Source organism: Glycine max, chromosome 4 (assembly GCF_000004515.6).
Source record: "Glycine max cultivar Williams 82 chromosome 4, Glycine_max_v4.0, whole genome shotgun sequence".
NCBI classification, from domain to species: Eukaryota; Viridiplantae; Streptophyta; class Magnoliopsida; order Fabales; family Fabaceae; genus Glycine; species Glycine max.
The window spans coordinates 21,984,516-22,005,716 of record NC_016091.4 but is presented as its reverse complement, the minus strand read 5'-3'; the positions used below and the strand labels follow the sequence as shown (position 1 = coordinate 22,005,716).

General features: G+C 35.4%; 1 protein-coding gene and 1 long non-coding RNA gene across 2 annotated transcripts; both read left to right on the top strand.

The window, feature by feature from the left end:
* The first annotated feature begins 5,001 nt into the window (after positions 1-5,001).
* Positions 5,002-6,591, top strand: LOC100305983 (putative NADPH:quinone oxidoreductase). Its single transcript, NM_001248934.2, has 3 exons — positions 5,002-5,147; positions 5,246-5,437; positions 6,012-6,591. Exons 1-3 carry the CDS (start codon positions 5,048-5,050, stop codon positions 6,314-6,316), a joined length of 597 nt encoding a protein of 198 aa, NP_001235863.2. The 5' UTR covers positions 5,002-5,047; the 3' UTR covers positions 6,317-6,591.
* A 531-nt stretch (positions 6,592-7,122) lies between these two features.
* On the top strand, positions 7,123-17,482 carry LOC121174705 (uncharacterized). The gene is made up of 6 exons (XR_005890997.1): positions 7,123-7,462; positions 13,791-13,884; positions 14,861-15,977; positions 16,106-16,951; positions 17,023-17,078; positions 17,302-17,482. It is a non-coding gene; the product is annotated as an uncharacterized lncRNA (long non-coding RNA).
* The last annotated feature ends 3,719 nt before the right edge of the window (positions 17,483-21,201 follow it).

The following is a 21,201-nucleotide window of genomic DNA, read 5'->3' as shown; positions in this document are numbered from 1 at the left end:
GTAAGTTGATGCAATTAAAGACGTTTTTCTAATTAAAGATGTCCCTGTGTTCTATGCTAAGGACAAAAATACCAAACACCGATTCCTCCAGAGTTTGGACTAATTTAAACCAAACTTCGTTCGCAGATCCCTCTTGTTAAACTTAGCCTAATTTAAACAGCATTATACTTACAGCATAATAAAGAAAACTAAAACCCTACACACTATCCCTAACAATGCAGTTATTCAGTCCCTGCTCTATCAAGTTCTAAGGAAACAGTACATTTCCCAATGCTAAAGTCCCTAACAACACACACAAATGGGTGATCAAGCCACAAGCATGCATGCAATAAGCATAGATAGAAGCAGTGGACACATAAAACAACCTTAATTAGATATGAAAAAGAGTTTACATCAACTACTCAATAAGAATCCCCAACTGAGGGATTTAGCTTTTCATGGCAAGGAAGCTTCTTTTACACTGAAGAAGAGGAATCAAGAGAAATTGCTTGCTTACAAAGGAGTAAGGATGTCTCCTCCACCTCTAGGAATCTCACAATCACTCAAAAACTCACTAATCTCCTTAAAAGATGAAAACTTGGCCCCTTGCTCTGCTCTACGCTCTCTGAAATTCACACTCTTCAGGCTTCTAAGTAGTGAACATGTCTCTTTCTTTTTTTTAGTTCTGTGCAAATCTGGCTTAAAAAGGGCTTCCTGATCTTGACGTCACACTTAGCGCAGGTAAGTGAATTTGAGCTTAGCGCCAATCTCGCACTAAGCCTGGAAAGTGACAGACCACTCGCTTATTGAGCTGATAACGCACTAAGCGCATGCTTGCGTAGCAGATGTCTTTCCAGATTCCCCTTTACTCACTAAGCGCGCTGGTGTTGGGCTTAGATGATGATGCGCTCTAAGCATATTGAGCTCGCTTAGCGCGATAACTCCTTTGGCACTTCTTCAAAATAGCTCATTTTTGCCTGAAATTAAGGAAAATTTAACATTAATTACATGTAAAGAGGCTTCTACTCAGCTGAGATCAAAACAAAGAAATTTTATTTTCAATCCTACCATAAAGAACCATAAATTGGGAGATTTATATACATTTTGAAAAACTTTTCTATACAAAATTTAGTCGTAAATGATGACTAACACTACCCCCTCCGAGCCAAAGCATATTTATTTTCTAAAAACATCACAAAAATAAACAACAAAAAAGGAACCCTGCGTAGGAACCACTACTAAATTGGCGGGAAGAACAATGCAAACAACACATGCATGAAGTTGGGCAACAATTAAAAGAAAAAGAAAATAAAATCCGCCAAAGGAAAGTGAAGAAAAGAGAGACAAAAGATCTCCAGATTTTACAAGGAAGACACAAAAACCGCAATAAGGATCAATGTATAAGACAAAAGGAGTAGAGCCCAACCCAAAAGGTACAAGCAACACTCTCGAGGTTCTTACTCAATGTAACCCTTAAACATTCTTTAAGCCTCTCTGATCCTTTCTTTCACAACCCTCTTAACCCTGACCACGTTACAAGCCCAATAAAGCCCATGTGGATCAAGGAATGACTAATTTTGCTTTTAAGTTTGGATTTTGGAATGGAACCCGCACACCTTTGTGATTGTTGAAAAATATATATATAAAAAAAGAGAGAAACCTCGAGGTTTCACACTTGCACATTTAAGAAGAAAACACATTCGACTAGAAGCTCCTAGAAAATGCCCAAAGACAATTGTGATAGTAGGGTACATTTGATGTTAGTCACTCATGCAGACTCCTTGGGATTCCTTTTGAATCCAAGGATGGCCTTTGTTGTATAAATTCTTTCAGGATCAGCCCATGTCATCAAGCTTCAGCGAGATCGATAGACCCTTGGCATCACTCATTAATTTTAAATCAAGAAAGTTTCATTGGGTCATACACCAAAGTGTAACCATGTATTGCCATCCTTCCATGGTGCATGTGATCGGTCCCAAAGCCTTATATGTTCTTGTTGTGCAAAATAGTCAAAGTTTCAAACGAAAGGACAGGGGAAAATCCTTGGATCAATATTTCAGTTGATTGATTAAATGTCTAATGGCTCCATTGTTGTCACTCCAAAATTGTCAAGTGACTAAATCAAACAAAACATACACTCTGAGGGAGTACCCAAAGAGATTTGCAAAAAGATAGGATGAGGTCTCATGAGTTATCACGTCTTTCAGGAAGAGTCAATCAATATGTGTTTTCCGCAAAAAGAAAAAAAGCAAAAACTCAAATCAAAATCAAAATCACAAAAATGGGAAAGAATGTCATGAGCATTACACAATTTTCATGATTCAAAACCTTTTACATTTTACTACATTTCAAGATGAAGGTTGCATACATCTGCATCCCAAAAATAATGTTAGGTTATAAGTGCATAGATTTCTCTTTATATACCCAATTCCCAAATCTAATGTCCTATCTTTTGAGTTTAGGATGAGAGACCCTCTCAAAGAGTCAACCTCTTGCTTTCTCATAAGGTTAAGCCCTTTGGTACTAGTACCTATTGTCTTGTTTCACAGAACTCAAAGTCCTCGCCTTTATCTTTCATAGGACTCAAAGTCCTTGCTATTATCTTTCACAGGACTCAAAGTCCTCGCCTTTATCTTTCATAGGACTCAAAGTCCTCGATTTTATCTTTCATAGGACTCAAAGTCCTCACCTTTATCTTTCATGGGACTCAAAGTCCTCTGTCTTTATGCTTTCATAGGACTCAAAGTCCTCTGTCATTTACATTTCAAAGACTTCAATGTCTTCAGTCATTTACGCTTTCAAAGACTATAATGTCTTCATTTACATTTCAAAGACTTCAATGTCTTTTGTCTTTTACATTTACAAGACTTCAATGTCTTCTGTCTTTTACACTTTATAAGACTTCAACGTCTTCTATCTTTTACACTTTATAAGACTTCAGCGTCTTCTATCTTTTATAGGAATCAATATCCTTGTCTTTGTGCTTCTTAGGACTCAACATCCTCTATTTCTATGAATAAAAAAAAGAACTTCAAATGTCTCCCGCTATACAAGACTTCAATGTCCTCTGTTTTACGTTTCATAAAACTTCAGTGTCCTCATGTTTTTTCAGTTTCACTTCCTTGGTTTTCGCTAGTTGCCTAGTCAAATAGCAAGATTGCTCGAATGAAATTAGTGTCCTTATCTTTACTTCCCTTTTATTCCCAATAAAAGGTAAGTATAGAGGGGAAATTGTCATACCCTTATTTCGTCCGGAGACTATCGTTCATTGATCTTTTGATCCTTGCTAGTCGACTTACGGTGTTGAACGCCAGTTACAGTGCAAAGCAAGGAACCATTCAGTGTTTCAATCAGGAATGCGAAAGACATCAAAAAAGAGGAGCAAAAGGGTCTTTTTACTAAGTTTTCTGGATCCTGGCTTGCCCAAGCAAGCCTCTGGCTCGCCTAGGCCTTCAGAAGACTTCAGCCTGGAGGAACCAGCTCACATGGGCAAGCCAATTACTTCGGGTGTAAGTCTTGGCTCGCCTTGGCGAGATGCCATGGTCCTAAATGTTTTTTTTTTCTATAAATAGGTGTGAAAGGGTGTTGTGGAAGAGGTTCAAAGGTTTAGAAGGTGAGGGAATTGAGAGAAGAGAGAATGAAGAAGAAGAAAGGAGAGGAAACAAAGCTGAGGCGCTGCCAAATTGCAACCGCGATCATTTCCTACGTCATTTTCTTGTTCTGTGTTCTTCGTGCAACCATTGGTTAGTTTTCTTTTTAAGACTTGAATGTGATCTATGCACCCTTAGGGACCCCCCTTGTTATTATGTGAACATTCATTTTCTCCATCTATCATCGGCGATCTCGTTTTTCTTTGTAAAGTTCAATCTTAACCAATCACTAGTATTGTAAAGTTGTTTTTAAAAATATCGAAAGTTAATAAATAAAACCAAGATAAAACCAACTCATAACTAACTTCTTTTTATCAAATATCACTTGAGATTGTTTTAAGGTCCAACGCCTTAAATGTCTTTTTGTTCGCAATAAAAATAAATATTTCAAAAACATAAAATCAATTTATCACACAAACTTTCAGATTTAAAGAACTATGTAGGTCTAAATTCTTCATCGCACCTGAGGATACGTAGGAGCAAGGACAACACCCTTGTCGGCTCCAAAAAAATAAAAAAATATTAAAAGGGAAAATAAATAATATTAAAGTCACGTTTTTTCACACAAGATTAAAGGTTGTCCTCCCTTGTGACGGGCGCGTGGAGTGCTAATACCTTTCCTATGCGTAAACAACTATGAAACCCTTCTCTTCAATATTCGCAAACCTCTTTTGATTTTTCTAACGTTTTTCTCGAATAAACGTTGGTGGTGTGACTCCCACGCGTTTTGCTCTTTTGGAAGACACTCCTTTTTCTTTTCGCTTCACCTTCCCATCAAAGGGTAGGTTGCAACAAATATCATATAATATAAAATTTTTAGAATCAATTTAAAATATAATCAATCAATTTAGTCTTAAATTATGTTTTTAATCTCATACATCATTTAAATTATAATTATTTCAAAACAGAATAAATGTGTCCCTTGATGGTATCATGATCAATTAATGAAATAGGAATCATTAAAATGAACTCATTGAATTAAATGATACTATTTAATAATTTTGAAGGAAATAAATACGGAATTGCTACTTAACTTCATCCCATAGAATCCAATCTTCATTTTTATATATAATAGATAAATATAGTAGATTAAAGCGTATTTGAATCAATTGATGATTTATCATGCTTTTAATCGAATTGTTGTGGTATGAAAATTTCTGAAATATTTTAAGGAATAATATGAATTTTCCAATACAGGTATGATAATACTGCCATTTTCTATATTAAAAATCCTCCAAACTTGAATTCAATTTGGTACTATGAACCTGTCGGCAGAGAATCCATGCCATACCCCACAGGCCCACACCATAACTTTGACCCGGATCACTCCATTTATTATATATATATATCCCTCCCTGATCACCCTTGTTTCGAGACAACAAAAGAAAAGAACACACATTACTAGAAATTTAGAAAACATGGCAGCGGTGGCCGGAGAATCCTCGTCCGTGATTAAGGTGGCTGCGCTTTCGGGTTCTTTAAGGAAAGGTTCTTACAACAGAGGCCTCATTCGTTCTGGTTGATTCCTACTACACACTTTAATTTTATATTTTATTTTATTATTTATTTATTGGTTTTGATTTTGATATTAATTTATTTTTTATTGAATTTGATAGCTATTGAGCTAAGCAAAGGTAGAGTTGAAGGCCTTCAAATCGAGTACGTTGATATTTCGCCCTTGCCCCTTCTCAACACCGATCTCGAGGTAAATGGGACCTACCCGCCCGAAGTTGAAGCCTTTCGCCAGAAGATTCTCGCAGCTGATAGCATCCTCTTTGCCTCCCCTGAGTACAATTACTCTGTCGCAAGTATGCTGGCTCAACTATCTGTTTCTTAGTTTCTTTTAATTTGTTGATATTGTTGGCAATAATTAGTCACATAATTAAAATAGTGTATATAACTGGAGAAAAATATCCTTATACTATGACTTAACTGTTGGAGTTGGAGTTTATCTTAATGGTTGTGGTTGATTTTATTGTGTCACATGTTACGAAGAGGCCGTTATGAAATCACCTGTTCAGTCAAGTAAACTTTACACTTGAAATATTCTGTCTTTAGATGGGTGTGTGTTGAAGATTAAATAATATGTATAATAAGTAGGAGACTACTCATCTATAAACTGGTTTTTGAGTGTAGGTTAGGTTGAAACCTAATAGAGAATCCATTTTTCCATGGATTTGCAACCTATGCTATTGTTGAATAATACGGTATGCTTACAAAAAGATAATGAAATGATTTAATCAATGTTAATTAATGGATCTAATGATTGGTTATTATGAGCCTTTATTTTGAGAAAAGTTGTGTCCTTAAATATATGATGGTAGTACCTTATTATTCAATGATCGAAAACCAAACTAATATCCATACTTTCATTTATTGAAGGTCCATTAAAGAATGCACTTGACTGGGCATCAAGGGCACCAAATGTTTGGGCTGCTAAGCCCGCTGCCATAGTGAGTGCTGGAGGAGGCTTTGGTGGTGGAAGATCACAATATCATCTACGCCAAATTGGAGTGTTCCTCGATCTTCATTTCATCAACAAACCTGAGTTCTTCCTCAATGCATTCCAGCCGCCGGCAAAGTTTAACAATGATGGTGACTTGATTGATGAAGATGCCAAGAATAGGTTGAAGGATGTCCTTCTGTCCCTGAAGGAATTTACCCTTAGATTTCAAGGAAAAAATTGAAACAATTCTGATTCCCAAAATTTGTTCAAATAAGCTTTGGGTTTTGGTACATTCCTTTTAGGAATAATAGTGTGATTTGGACTCTCTGACGGCATGATAACAGTGATACGCAGAAACAAGAGAACGTGTTTGTTTTTACATTTGAAATTTTTGTTTGTATTGTCGTCTCTTGGTTCGTTTTGTTTACTATTGGCTATTGAGTAAAGTCCACATGGTTTAAATTGTGTTTAATGATGATGAAATTCCGTTAAATAAACTACAAATGACTTCCACAATCACATATAAATTAGCCCAAGATGCATTTGTCAGTTATGTTTCTAATTGAAGAAAAAGTTTAATAATTGAGAAGATCTAAATTCTTACTCACATCTATACACACTGTTATGAAAGAAGCATCTTGATAATTGCATTTAACCAATTCTGTTATAGAATTGCTGAGTTGACATTATAGCATTGGCTAGCTTAGGATATGCTGTTTGCCAATTGCCAGCTATTTTTCTTTTCTGTTATTTTGTTATTTTCGGATATTTGCCTCTGTATGACAACATTTTATATGCTGTCTACATAAGCATCTATGTACAGGAAGGTATTGAAGAAAATAATACAAGTTTCTTTCCATTTTTTCTCTTGGGAGGTCCCAATTTTAGATGAATTTTAGGATTATCATCTGTATTCATAACACACTAAGTTATCAAGAGTTGATATAGATGGTTAAGAATCCGAAACTTTTACCTTCTCCATGGTGTGGGCTCAAATCTTCGTAGCACCACTTTTCCTGATGGACAACTTTCCTCTACAAAATTTCATGGTACCTAGAGATTAATTGAGTAGTTACAATTGGGTGAAATTATTTATGGTTTAAACTTGTACAAGAATTCAATTTGGTACTATGAACCTGTCGGCAGAGAATCCATGCCATACCCCACAGGCCCACACCATAACTTTGACCCGGACCACTCCATTTATTATATATATATATCCCTCCCTGATCACCCTTGTTTCGAGACAACAAAAGAAAAGAACGCACATTACTAGAATTTAGAAAACATGGCAGCGGTGGCCGGAGCATCCTCGTCCGTGATTAAGGTGCTGCGCTTTCGGGTTCTTTAAGGAAAGGTTCTTACAACAGAGGCCTCATTCGTTCTGGTTGGTTCCTACTTCACACTTTAATTTTCTATTTTATTTTATTATTTATTTATTGGTTTTGATTTTGATATTAATTTATTTTTGATTGAATTTGATAGCTATTGAGCTAAGCAAAGGTAGAGTCTTTAACCTTTTGTTCTACATGTTCCAAGTTCTGTCAAAAGCCAAAACGCTTTCATATTTGATAAACCCGAAGCTTGAAAGCAAAACCCAATTCAAGTGTTACAAAATTAATTGTACTTTGAAAAAAAATGATTTTCATCCTTGTAAAACATCAATATATGAATTTTGTGGTTGCAAAATTTTTTGTTTGTTTCTTGTCCTCATAAAATTAAAATATATACTTTTTGATCCAGAACTAGACTCGGTTGATTTTCATACCTACATGTCACTCCTTCATTTGTCCAATTGTTGACTATTCTCTTTTTATGAATTTTTTTTGGGGGATGTGGGGTTAAAATCCCCACAAATTGCAAAAAGCTGCCACAATTTTTCAAATTGATTTAACACTCCTTCATCATGAATTTGACAAATAGTAACAAAAAGAAAAAGGATTTTGGAGCATCTAAGTTAGTGTTAGTTTTATAATTGATTGGGGCATTTGGTCAAACACTCTACGAGCATAAGTGATGTTGTCGAACTTAGCAAATTAATTGCAATTAGCAGTCACATAAACAATACGCGAGCAATAAAAAAAACTTCACCGTTAATAATTAAATTATTTCACATTCAATCGTTATTATGGTGTGTCTGGTAGAGCATTGCAACTAGAAGCACCTTCTTTGGGTTCTTGGTGTGTGTATCTGGAATATGGCCCACCGGTACCCTCGTCGCGAATGCCTCGCTCATGATGTATTTTCCAACGCTGATTCGTGAATCCCTTCACCACTTGATAGTCCAATGGGCTGCACTCTTTCTCTCAAGCCCAAATGCAATGTTGGACCACCTTCTAGGTTTAAGGACTTTGTGCAAACCTAGCTTTATGACCAGTAGGGTCTCTTTAGTAATTTTATTCCTAGAAGCTTCATGTACTATTATAGCTGTAGTGACAGTTGTATTTTGGACTGTTGAGTCCTGTAGCATATTTATTCCTTGTTTTTAATGAAAGGAGGCATGAGAAATGCTTATTCACTTTAGGTGTTTTCTTATTTTAAAGGAGATTTGATCCCTATCTTGAATGTGGGATTAATAGTCTAACATATTTGGTTCTTTCATTTTGATAATGCCTAAGAAATCTATCAAAGATTTGGAGGAGGCCATGCTAGCCATGGTTGTTGAAATTGAAGCTACTCAAATATGCCATGATAACTGCCACAACCAACTGCTAGTTACCATTGATACTCATCATGAGTCTTTACAGATCGTGATGATCACCATCCTAGAAAAACTTACATAGTTATCCTCAACTTCCACAACAAACACACCACCCACTACTCCCCAACCTATGCCCACCACAACCACAAATCCTTTTACTCAATCGGGTCCATTTCACCTTCATAACCCCTTTACTTCCCCAATGCCTACTACAATACCTACCCCTTTTTCCCTTACACACTGCCCCTAGCCCAAACCATATATGGCTCTGAAAACTACACCTTCTACTCTTTACTGGATATGAACCATTTGACTGGTTGTCCTAAGCGGAACAATTTTTTACCCTTTACTAGGTTCCTTTGGATCAACGAATTTCTATGGTTCAAGTGGATGCACCACAACCAACAACTATCTGACTGGGGGTCTTTTATAGCACACTTGAGCTCTATTTTGGGCCTTCAACATTTGGAAATCACCAAGCCAAGCTGTTTAAGCTCCTCCAATTGGGAACTGTGAGTGACTATCAACTTCAATTTGAGAAGCTTCACAATAGGGTCCATGGGTTAACACCAAAAGTAATTTTAAATTGTTTCATTCTGGGCCTTATCCTTGAGATTTGTACTGAAATGAGCATCTTACAACCTTCCTCCCTTGCTAATGCCATTGGTTTTGCCAAACTTGTCGAGGCTAAGGTTAAGGCTTCAAAAGTCCACCCCTTTACTTGCTCCAGTCCTTTCGCAAATCAAAAACATTCTCACAACCCTGCTTCAAACCCTATTCCAAACGCCTCCACTATTCCCTTCACGAAACTCACCCCATCTTAGTATAATGAAAAACGCACAAAAGATTTTATGCTACTATTGTGATGAAAAATTCCATATTGGCCACAAGTGCTAAAATAAGCAATTTTTTCTCCTGATTGTAGTCGAGGGTGATGAAAAAGATGAGCTTGACCTTAACACTACCCTGGAACCTATAGATCCTTCAAATACCCAACCCAACCATTTTCAACTATTACCCCAAGCCCTCACCAGAAGCCCATCTCTATAAACTTTATGTTTCCAAGGCTCCATCTTGGGTCATCCAATCAGTATTCTCATTGACACCGGTGGTTCACATAACATTATGCAGCTATGACTTGCCATTCATTTGTAGCTTCCAACTACACCTACACCTTTGTTTCCAGTCATGATAGGTGATAAAAACCAAATTTACTACACTGGATGATGTAAACAGGTTCTTCTTACAATGCAATCTCACTCGTTTGTACTACCATTTTTTCTACTTCCAATTCAGGGTGATGATTTGGTCTTAGGAATTGAATAGTTACAAACCCTAGAGCCAATCCTTTCTGATTTCTCAGTCCCTTACATGAAGTTTACCCACCTTGGTAAGCAAGTTACTCTACAAGGAGAATCCTCTCCTCTAGCTCAAATAGCCTTTTTTCAACAAGTGTGTCACTTAATCCATATGGATTCAGTGGCTTCCTTTCATCTTCTTTCTATGGAAAACATACCCCCACCACATACTCCTTTCACTCATTTGGCTAAACATCCTCACTCCTCAGACCTCCAAGCCCTTCTTTTAGTTTTTTTATTGTGTTTGAAAATACTCGCACCATTCCTCCTTCTCTCCCTCATGACCACCATATCCCTCTTTTGCCAAACACTGGTCCCATAAAAGTACGTCCTTACAAATACCCACATGCTCATAAAGAAACTATGACCAAACTCATTACTGAACTCCTTAAGGATGACCTTATCATACCAAGCACTAGCCCCCTCTCTTCTCTAGTGCTACTTGTAAAAAAATGATGGTACATGGAGACTTTGTGTTGATTACCGTGCTCTTAATGCAATCACTATCAAAGACAGTTTTCCTATACCCACCATAGATGAGCTCCTAGATGAACTTGGTGGTGCATCAATTTTTTCAAAGATAGATTGGCGCTTGGGTTATCACCAAATACAGGTCTGGTCTAAAGACACACACAAAACCACTTTCAAGACTTTCGATGGCCATTACGAATTCCTAGTAATGCCATTTGAACTGACAAACATACTATCTATGCTTCAATCTGCAATAAATGATCTCCTACGACTTTACTTGAGAAAATTAGCATTTGTTTTCTTTATGACATTCTCATTTATAGTGCTAATTATGCTACTCATCTTCACCATCTCCATTTAGTTTTACAGTTATTTATACTTAATTCTTATTATGCTAAGTTAACTAAGTGTGTTTTTGTAGTTTCAACAATTGAATATTTAGGTCACATCATTTCAGCCCAAGGAGTTCAATCTGATCCCTCCAAGGTGTAAGCCATTCACTAATGGCCACAACCACAAAACCTCTCATCTCTCCGCAATTTATAGGATTGATTGGCTTTTATCATTGATTTATTCGTAAATATGCAGCCATTGTCGCACCTCTCCCGGACCTACTATGTGCTAATGTTCAATTTCAATGGTCTACACACACGATACAAGCATTTACAACATTAAAAGACATTATCACATAGGCATCGGTCCTTAGCTTTCCCAATTTCAATATGCCTTTTGAGATTGAAACTGTTGCATTCACCTTTGCAGTAGGAGCAATCCTTAGCCAACAAAGCCATCCAATTGCCTTATTCAGTAAACAATCTTTTCCCAAAAATGCAAAAGGCACACTACAAGAAAAAGCGTTATTACCGACAGAAATTTTTCCACGGAATTCATTTCGTAAAAAATATTTGAATTTCCGAAGGAATTTTTCAAAGGATTATATTTCGTCGGAAAGTATAAATTACGAACGGAAGTTTACCTGTAGATATAGGTCCGTCGAAAGTTTGATACCTTTCCAACAAATTTTTTCAACGACTAACACCACTATTCTAGAAAAACCATTTTTGTTTATTGCTTTCTTTCTACAAATGAAATGAAGATAATTAGAACAACACTAACTAGACTATAGGATCCTTAATCAATTATCGGATAAGAAGATAAAAGAGAAAAAAATAAATATTTGGTTAGATATCCTAATTTTGACTTTCATATGCTACATAGTTTCCATTTTGGTTGGTCCTTATAAAGGTTGAAAGGTAACCGGATAAGATGAAATCAGAGTTATTTAGCTTTTTTAAGAGAAAAAAAAAGTTAGGCTTATTTTATGTTTTTCTTGGTTTTTTCTTTTTTAATAGAACTAACATACAGTTGAAAGGCACGTTGGTGAAAAACAAGTTAACAAGATTAGTAGCTTGACCATTGATTTTGAAGTTAGTTGTGTCTTGTAAACTCTGTTTTCCTTAATCAATAGGCTTGACCATTGATATTGATGGTAGTTGTGTCATGTGCACTCTGTTTTCCTTAAATCAATAGCTTGACCATTGATTTTGCTTGATAAATTTTGTTTAAAGTCTTATATATGTATGATTGGTTGAGGTTTGGCAATCTGGATGTATGTAGTTCGTCTGTCACAGGATCATATAGATTGTATTTTGAAATCTGGATGTATGAGGTTTGACATCCAAGAATATTGACACAGAATTGAGATTTGAAATGCTCTGAGAAATGATTAATTGTACAAATTTGTTGCAAGATTATTTATCATTAATTACACAAATTTCTTGGCCCTTCAAAACATGTCTTGCATTATTGTATTGTTGTAAGTATATAATTATTATTATATCAATTCTATTTAAATGACAATTCTTAAAGAATGTTTTGGCTTCAAAGGTCAGATTTCAGAACTTATCAAGAGATGTTTGCCTTGGTGCGATACTAGTTAATTTATTATTTCAATGTCGTGAAGGGTTTATGTTTTTACAAAATGCATGTTGTAACTTATATATTATTGGATGTCATTAGTGAAATACGGAAATTGTTGATATAGAAGAATATCGGCATGTATTTAAGTGTATCGAGGAAGTTGGTCATACTTAAAGTTGACAAAAGGTAAATGAATAATTAAGTAAAAGATGCTACAACACGTATTTAAATGTAAATATAAACTATACATGACAATGAAATTACTAATTACCTACTAATACATCCAGGCAGGCATGTCTTAATAAAATGTCTTTGGAAGTAGTGAAATGATAGACAATCAACTTGATCCAAACAAAACATTGCTTTATGTAATATATAATCGAGAAGGCATGCATGTTGTGATTTATATTGATATATGAAATATGAATGATGCATATCGTGATTTTGTTGACACATTCCATTAGATTCTTTTTTGTGAAAGGAAAATATTATTAATTAAAAGTTGGCACACAAGCTGTGTTCCAATTACCAAACATTCTATTAGTTACACATTAGGTACTGTTTTAAACACTTAGTGTGAATGATAATTTGTGGTACTTTTGATCCTCCTCAAAGTATATGAGACAAGTTTGTTAGTGAGGCCCCAATCAATAAAAAGAAAAGAGAAAAAGGCAGAAGTAATTTTCACCCATAATGACGATAACTTTGAAAGGAAAAAATAAATATATTTACTTGTATATAATATATAAAAATTAAAAATGCATTTATTTAAAATATATACAAAGCCCAAAAGGAAACATATTTACACTTTTCTTGTATAATTTTGAGTTATTCTCCTTCTAGTGAGTTTCATCCATTGGTTCAAAAGTTACCATATTTTTTTCCCGAAGGAAAACTTTTCAATGTTTATCAAAATAAGCTTTCATTTAAAAAAAAAGTTTTCAGTTAAAGAAATTCTCTTTTTATGTTTAGATGTAACTCACGTTTTGTACATATAGTGTTGAAACATTAAATCTTATTGACACAGTAGTTTTTCATGGTTGTTATGTGGGCCATAACTACATCATCATGAGTCATGAGTGATGCATGTGTTGGACCTTATCTTCAACATGGACGGAGGTTGTTAGGTGCATCCAGCATTATTGTTGGAGAACCCAGCATAATTTAAAAATGACAAAAATGTCCCTCGTTGTTTTTCTTTAAAATGGCACCAATATTGTTGTGCTATTTTGTGTTGAACGCTTGGTTTTGTCATTGTGGTCCAGTTTCTCTCGTTGGTGGTTGTTTTGCAAATATTGAGAGAGGTAGCAGTTCGGTGGAGGTGAAAGTGTTACTGGTGTTGGTTTTATGTTGGCAGAGGTACACATTTTATGACTTTTCTGGATAACTGGTGTTCTAGTAGATCTGGTATTTTTAACATACGGATGAAGTAAATCCGTAAGTTGTATACGGATGAAGTACATCCGTATGTAGGAAGTAGAACATGTGGATGTACTTCATCTGTAAGAGTTATTTTTTTTAGGTTTTTTTTAAGTTGTTTAAATTTGTATTTATTTTAATTATTAATATGTTAAATTAGTTGTTGCTTTGATAGTTTTTGTTTAGTCTCTATAGTGTTGTAATTTTTTTTGGAAATTATGAATTATTTAGTTATTATAGTGTAAGTAATTAATTTAATTATTTAGGTGCAAAAATTGTATTTATTTTAAGTATTAATATGTTAAGTTAGTTGTTGGCTATAGTTTTTTATAGTTTTTTTTTAGTCCCTATAGTGTATTTTTTTTGGAAATTATGATTTATTTAGTTATTACAAATTATATGTAGTATAAGTAATTAATGTAATTATTTAGGTTGAAATTAGTTCAAAATTTTAAATTTATTTTTATTACTTGGTAATATATATGTAGCTAATATATTTTGATGATATTTATCAAATTTTGATGTTAAGGAATAAATAAAATGCACATAGAGGGACTAATATATGGTTTTTGTTTATTGATATATATGACTATGAATTTTAGTTTTGCTAATATGGTGTATACTAAAAGATTATGTTGACTTGTGTATGATGCATAAATTTTTGATTTGTTGTTAAGATGGATGAAGATTAATGGACGTATGACAATATAATACCTGAATAAGTTGATATGGATTATGAAAATGAACAATAATGTGGTGTGAATGAACCACATGTTGATTGTTTGGATGCTTTTAATACTTCTCAGGTAATAATGTTCTTTATTTTGAGTCATTTGATGAAATGTTTATGTTGTAGACAACATAAATTGTCTGGGTTGCGTTGTAGTTCTTTGGTAACTAAGATGATGTTTTGCAGTTGGCTCGATCGGTTGCCCATGAAAACGGATTTGTTGCAGTCATTATGAGGTCTAACACACATACTAGTAGTAGAGGAAAAAGATCATTTGTGTTAATTAGTTGTGAAAGGAGTGGTCAGTATAAGTGTAGGAAGAAGGAATTTGTTAGAAGAGACACTGAGAGTCAGAAATGTGATTGTCCGTTCAAGCTTCGTGAGAAACCAGTGATTGGAGGGCAAGGTTGGATGGTCAAGTTGATCTGTGGGATTCATAATCATGAATTGGTCAAGTTATTAGTTGGACATCCATACGTTGGGCGATTGACTAAGGATGAGAAGACAATTATTGTTGATATGACAAAGTCGATGGTGAAACCAAGAAACATCCTGCTAACGTTGAAGGAGCACAATGCCAATAGTTGTACAACAATCAAACAAATATACAATGCACGAAGTGCATACCGTTCTTCCATTAGAGGAAGTGATACTGAAATGCAACATCTAATGAAACTTCTTGAACGAGATTAATATATTCATTGGCATAGACTAAAGGATGAAGTCGTGGTATGTGATCTATTTTGGTGTCACCCTGATGTAGTGAGGTTATGCAATGCATGTCCTTTGGTGTTTTTGATAGATAGTACCTACAAAACAAATAGGTACAGACTCCCACTACTTGACTTTGTTGGGGTGACACCAACGAGGATGACATTCTCTGTTGGGTTTTGCATGTCTGGAGGGTGAACGTGTTAATAATGTTGTATGGGTTTTGGAACGATTTCAAGGTCTATTTTTAAGACGTGATTGTCTCTATGTAGTTATTGTGACTGATAGAGACCTAGCATTGATGAATGCAGTGAAAACTATGTTCCCTAAGTGTACAAACTTGTTGTGCAGGTTTCACATTGCCAAGAATGTCAAGGCCAAATGCAAATCCTTAATTGGTCAAAAAAATGCTTGGGAGTATGTCATGGATGCAGGGAATAGTCTGGTTGATTGTCCTTCTGAACAGTAATTCGTTGAGTGCCTTCAGAAGTTTCAAATGGCTTGTTCACCTTGACCAATGTTCATTGACTATGTTAGCAAAACATGGATAATCCCACACAAGAAAAAATTTATTACAGTCTGGATGAATAAGGTGATGCACTTAGGCAACACAACAACAAACAAGTATTAAAATGTTACAGTTTTTCTAGTAATATTTATTAATTAATGGAATTTAATTGTTGTATATGTTTAATTTTTTTTTGTGTATTTCAAATGTAGGGTTGAATCTGCTCATTGGGATTTAAAAAGAGTATTACATAATAGCCCTGGAGACCTGTGTAGTGTTTGGGATGCCATGACAACATGATCACGCTGCAACACACTCAAATTAAAACATCCTTTGAAACAAATACACATGTGGTTGGACATGTATTTAAAAAAACCTTGTACAAGAGGCTTCTTGGAATGGTTTTAAGGTACGCTTTAAATGAGATTGTTGCTGAGTTTGAGCGTGTACATTATGCTGGCAAGAATCCTTCTGCTTGTGGTTGTGTGATGAGAACCACACACGGTCTTCCTTGTGCATGTGAGCTATCTAGGTATGTTGTTAGCAGCATCCCACTAGATTCAATCCATATGTTTTGAAGGAGACTTAGTTTTTCAGACCAAGGGTTATGTGAGGCCGAAGTCACCATCAAGGAAGAGATCAAGACCATATCTAAAAGATTTGAGGAACTTGATGTTTGTGATAAAGTTACTCTCAAGAGTTAAACTTCGAGAAATTACATACCCTGATCAAAACTCTATGTGTCCTCCTCTATCAAAGGTCAACACTAAAGGTGCACCGAAGAAACCGATGAACAGAAACCAAAGATCAACAAAGCGTGATCCGTCTTATTGGGGGTATGTTGATTCTTTTCATTATGTTCAAAACAAAAACTCTTCAGTGAAACATAGTGCATCATCTTCTGACCTGCCGAAGCCAACAAGGATCATCCCGATGTTAGATCAATTTGAGCCATTTATTGCAGGGTTTCATGGTCGGATGACTATATCAACCTCCTCGGTGGCACAAACAGATTTGATTAATTAAGGCTGTCCCTACTTGTTGATGGGTTTTCCAAGGTATGTTGTTTAGTTTTTTTTTTAAAGAACAAACTTTAAATAAATTTGATGTGTATATTTGTTTGATTCAGGTTAGTGTGGATAAGTTGATGAATATAACGGAGATGGGATATGTCATTGCATCAAGGTATAATGTAATTCTTGTATCGTTGTCCCGACAACAAAGCATGACATTTTTTCCTCTTAGAAGTCAACCACCACCAGTTTCTTCTGTGCACCACATTATATATGTCGATCACGTGTTTGGAAATTATTTTGTTCAAGTACATTGAAGATAGTTAGTCTAATTTTTATATTTATGCAATCATTTGTGTTCATTTTAGTTAATAATGTTTGTTCACATATAACAGGTTTATTTGAAAGACCGTTGTCCTTTACCACCACTAGCATTGTTATGGTCTAGGAATTCTTATCCTTAGGTAAAGCAGTGGCCAACTCCATATATTAGTAGAATGCAACAGTACAGAAACTTGATGATGTTGAAAAGAGACTATGTTGACCTAAATGAAGACTGAACATGCATCGTTTTTATGGACTGTGACACTTGTTTATCTAATTTTATTAATTATGTGATATAATTGGTTGTGGAGGGCCTAATATTGTACAATTTATTGACATTGAAAATCATTTTTGTGATTTGTTAATAATATCTTTCATGGTTCGTATGATAACATAAAGAAATGGCTTCACCCACTAAGGCTCAGCGAACAACACCAACCTCTGCCTTTGCCTCTATATTGTTGTCTTCTTTGATTCGTTGAAGTTATTGATTTGTATTTAGTTAAATATGACTTCCGATCATGCATGTATGATGGATCGTTGTCATAATTGACAACACATTTTCAAATGCATGCGCATTAAAGTTTGAGCGTGACACGACATTGACAGACTTGACAACACATTTTGATGCATGATATAACTTGACACCACATTGGTTTAGTTGGAAACACAAATACAAAGCATATGCACACATCTCTATTCTTTAAAAAAAGTGAAGCAATGTTAGTGAAAACCATCTATATATATGAGACATAGCAACACTCTAAAAATCACACATTCTCTCCCAACCCAATTTTTAGAACAAAGTATGACATTTTTGGGAGAAACTAGCAGTCAAACGATTGTGAATTCCACATTGGGTTTTATTTTTCCAAATGGATCGATTATTCACAACGATAGTGGTGTTTACTTTCAAACTTCCACTCCAGTTGTCATTTGAGTACCTAACACTTGTGACTTTGCAACGCTAAAAACCAGAATACACAATACCCTTCAGCTAACCGACAAACAATATCTGGATGAAATTTACTACTGGCAGCCATTCACAGATACAGGTAACCAATTTTGCTTTCAATGTATGCAATTGAAAAATGATGATGATGTTAACACAATGTTACTGTGTAATCATCAATTTCCGTGTGTTGGTCCGATTGAGTTATTATGCACCATTGTTAGAACACCTGATGGTATATTAAACCTACTTGAAGCAACTATGACCCCTACTCATGATGCATTTCTATATTACAACAGGAGGTGGAACATGTCACGCCAACACAACTTTGTCAGTTACTCGTTCACTGGAAAAAATCCAAAAAAAATTAACATTCCTTCTGGATGTACAATCGATGAACTGAAGGATTTGATCAAACAAGTTGCACCTTAAGGGATTCCCCCTGATGGTATTCATGAATCCCAAACGGTAAGACGGTTGTTTTTTTGACAACCATGTCATTATAAGTATTAAGACAAAGTTATCAAATTTGAAATTATTGAGCTAAAAACTAACGATGACGTGCTTAAGGTGTTAGTACTGTCTAACTATTGGAAACAATTTGGGCCAATATAAATTTTAGCAATTTTTAATAAACAGGTAATGGAAATGGAAGACGACGTGTCTCGCTCGCCACATGATTGAATGCAAAATTAGTATTAGTTAATTGTACTTTTTCATGCAAATTTTATTTCCTTCTGGATGTTAATGTAATGTTTGAATTCGAGTAGTTGTTCATAAGTTTTTCAACTAAGTTGTTCACTATGGATTACTATATCACTATGAATTCAAGTAGTTGTTATTCTATGCCTCTTGTCATAATTGAAAAGCTTTATCATATGCATGGGATATGGAATTCTAATTAGAGAAATGAGAGCATCATGTTCTTTAATGCATTCTTTCAAACACACATTTTCCTAGTGATTGAAATTTATTAGGACTCACTTGTAGAATATTATGTGTGTCTTACTTCCTTTTGAAATGAATATATTAACGAATAAACGTGGACTCTCCATCACTAGATGTGATAGACAAACCACAAGAGGTGCAAGAATGGTTAGCACAAAATTATTAAGTGACCACTTTATTTTAACATAAGAATTCTTATTTGAGTTAATTGACTTATTGATTGATTCATATTTTCTAGGGATAATTGAGTTAATTAAGTGATCACTTCCTTTTAAGTGACCACTTTTGTCACAAGTCACACACAAATTTTGTACGAGGTGCACAATGATAAAGAAACAGGACTTCTTCAACTAAATAGGTTTTTCTCCCTCATGTGAACACAAAAATTTCGGCTAATACAAAATGTTAGGAAAACATAAAATAAAAGTTATAACCAAATTAATGAAAATCATACACACAACTAGAATAAAATACAATAAAAGTTATAAGCAAAATAATGTAACAAATACAAAATCTTATGAAAAACAAAAATATTGTCAATTACAACATATAAACATCGTCTATCACTGATCCGTGCACTGTCTTCATCGCACCCTAACATACATATTTCCATCTAAGGTGACACCCCTAGCGATCCTCTGGTAGTCTTCCATGATGTCATGTAACTCTGTGCCTACAGTGACCATCCTTAGGTTGAGCACATGCTCCAACCTTTCTGCGATCGCTTCGCAAGCATCCTATGACATTCAAAAAAACAAATTTGTCACAGTATTTAAAATAAATAACATAATTGAAAACATTAAAGCAACTCATCTTACCACTGCATGTCTGGGCTGATCAACTGACTCTGAAGGTCCAGCTTTTGGTGCCACTGGGACCTCCGGGATATCTGGCTCCACGTATGTCTCATGCTGTGGGACAGGTGGATGTTTAGGTGAATCAGTTGACTGTGTGGGTGTGATGAATGAATGAGATATCCCAAAGAACAAGTCCATGTAATCTGCTACACACTGGCCAGGCACAAGACAAATCTGTCCCGCAGCTACTAGATGGTCCGAGTAATGCATCCACCTGCCATCCATATCCTTAAATGACAAGGTGGCACCAATAGGCAGTGGAGGAATGGTATGAATGTAGACAAATTGGTGCACCACCGGGCGATGTGTGACCACAATGGGACCCCATCTAAGCTTACCCTAAAAGCATGAAATGAGGTCAAACGCCTTAACTTATCGGTGGTCACCATAAGGCATCCAGCATACGTCAGGGATCGTTAGTGCATCTATACATGTCTGGTATGTCGATGCTGCGAATCCCTTCGAATAAGCTTTCGTAGTAAGCCATCGACAGGCACATGGTGATGTCTCATCGTACCCTTTATCAGTCACACTTTCATGAACACTAGGAAAGTGCTCATATATCCAATACTACAAACATGACATCAACACAAAAGAAATGTAAAATAAACATATTAAAAACATGTTTACATCATAATCCAATTTAACATAATACAAACATAAAATTTACCTATAATAAAGTAATGTAACCAGCAAGCTGTCGGCCAGTACTTTGAGAAGCATCATTTAACTGATCAAACCTATGCACTAGGGCAGCAGCTCCCCATGCATAGCTCCCACTCTGAGCCAAGTCTTGAAAAGCATCTAAATAAACTGATGCAATCCTATCCCGCAAGGGCATTGGGTAGAAGACTCCAAGTAGATTGGGCTAGAGATCCAAGGGTAGGCCCTAGGGTTCTCATGAGCCTTAGGGTAGATTTCGAGCCCATGGTCTAAGTATGAGCCCGCTTATCTTTGTAAATATTAGAATAGGTTTTTCCTTCGTTTGGGCCTTGTATTTTGGCCATTCTAGTAGTATAGGGTTTTAGCCTTGTATTTCGGGGCATTTTGAGTAGTCTTTGTAGTAAGGACTTTTATTTTGTATTTTCATGTTTTTTTGTCATGGGGGTGAGCTTAGCTATTATAGGGGGTGTGTAGCTAAGTTCTAGCTTCTCATCTCAAGGAGGTGAGCTTAGCTATTAGAGAGGTATGTGTAGCTAAGCTCTAGCTTCTTT

What these genes read in the sequence shown, in the direction of transcription:
- LOC100305983 (NM_001248934.2), top strand. Translation starts at nt 5,048, where the DNA reads ATGGCAGCGGTGGCCGGAGAATCCTCGTCCGTGATTAAGGTGGCTGCG. An exon ending in CAGAGGCCTCATTCGTTCTG is followed by an intron (nt 5,148 to 5,245) that starts GTTGATTCCTAC and finishes TGAATTTGATAG; the next exon opens with CTATTGAGCTAAGCAAAGGT. An exon ending in GTACAATTACTCTGTCGCAA is followed by an intron (nt 5,438 to 6,011) that starts GTATGCTGGCTC and finishes CATTTATTGAAG; the next exon opens with GTCCATTAAAGAATGCACTT.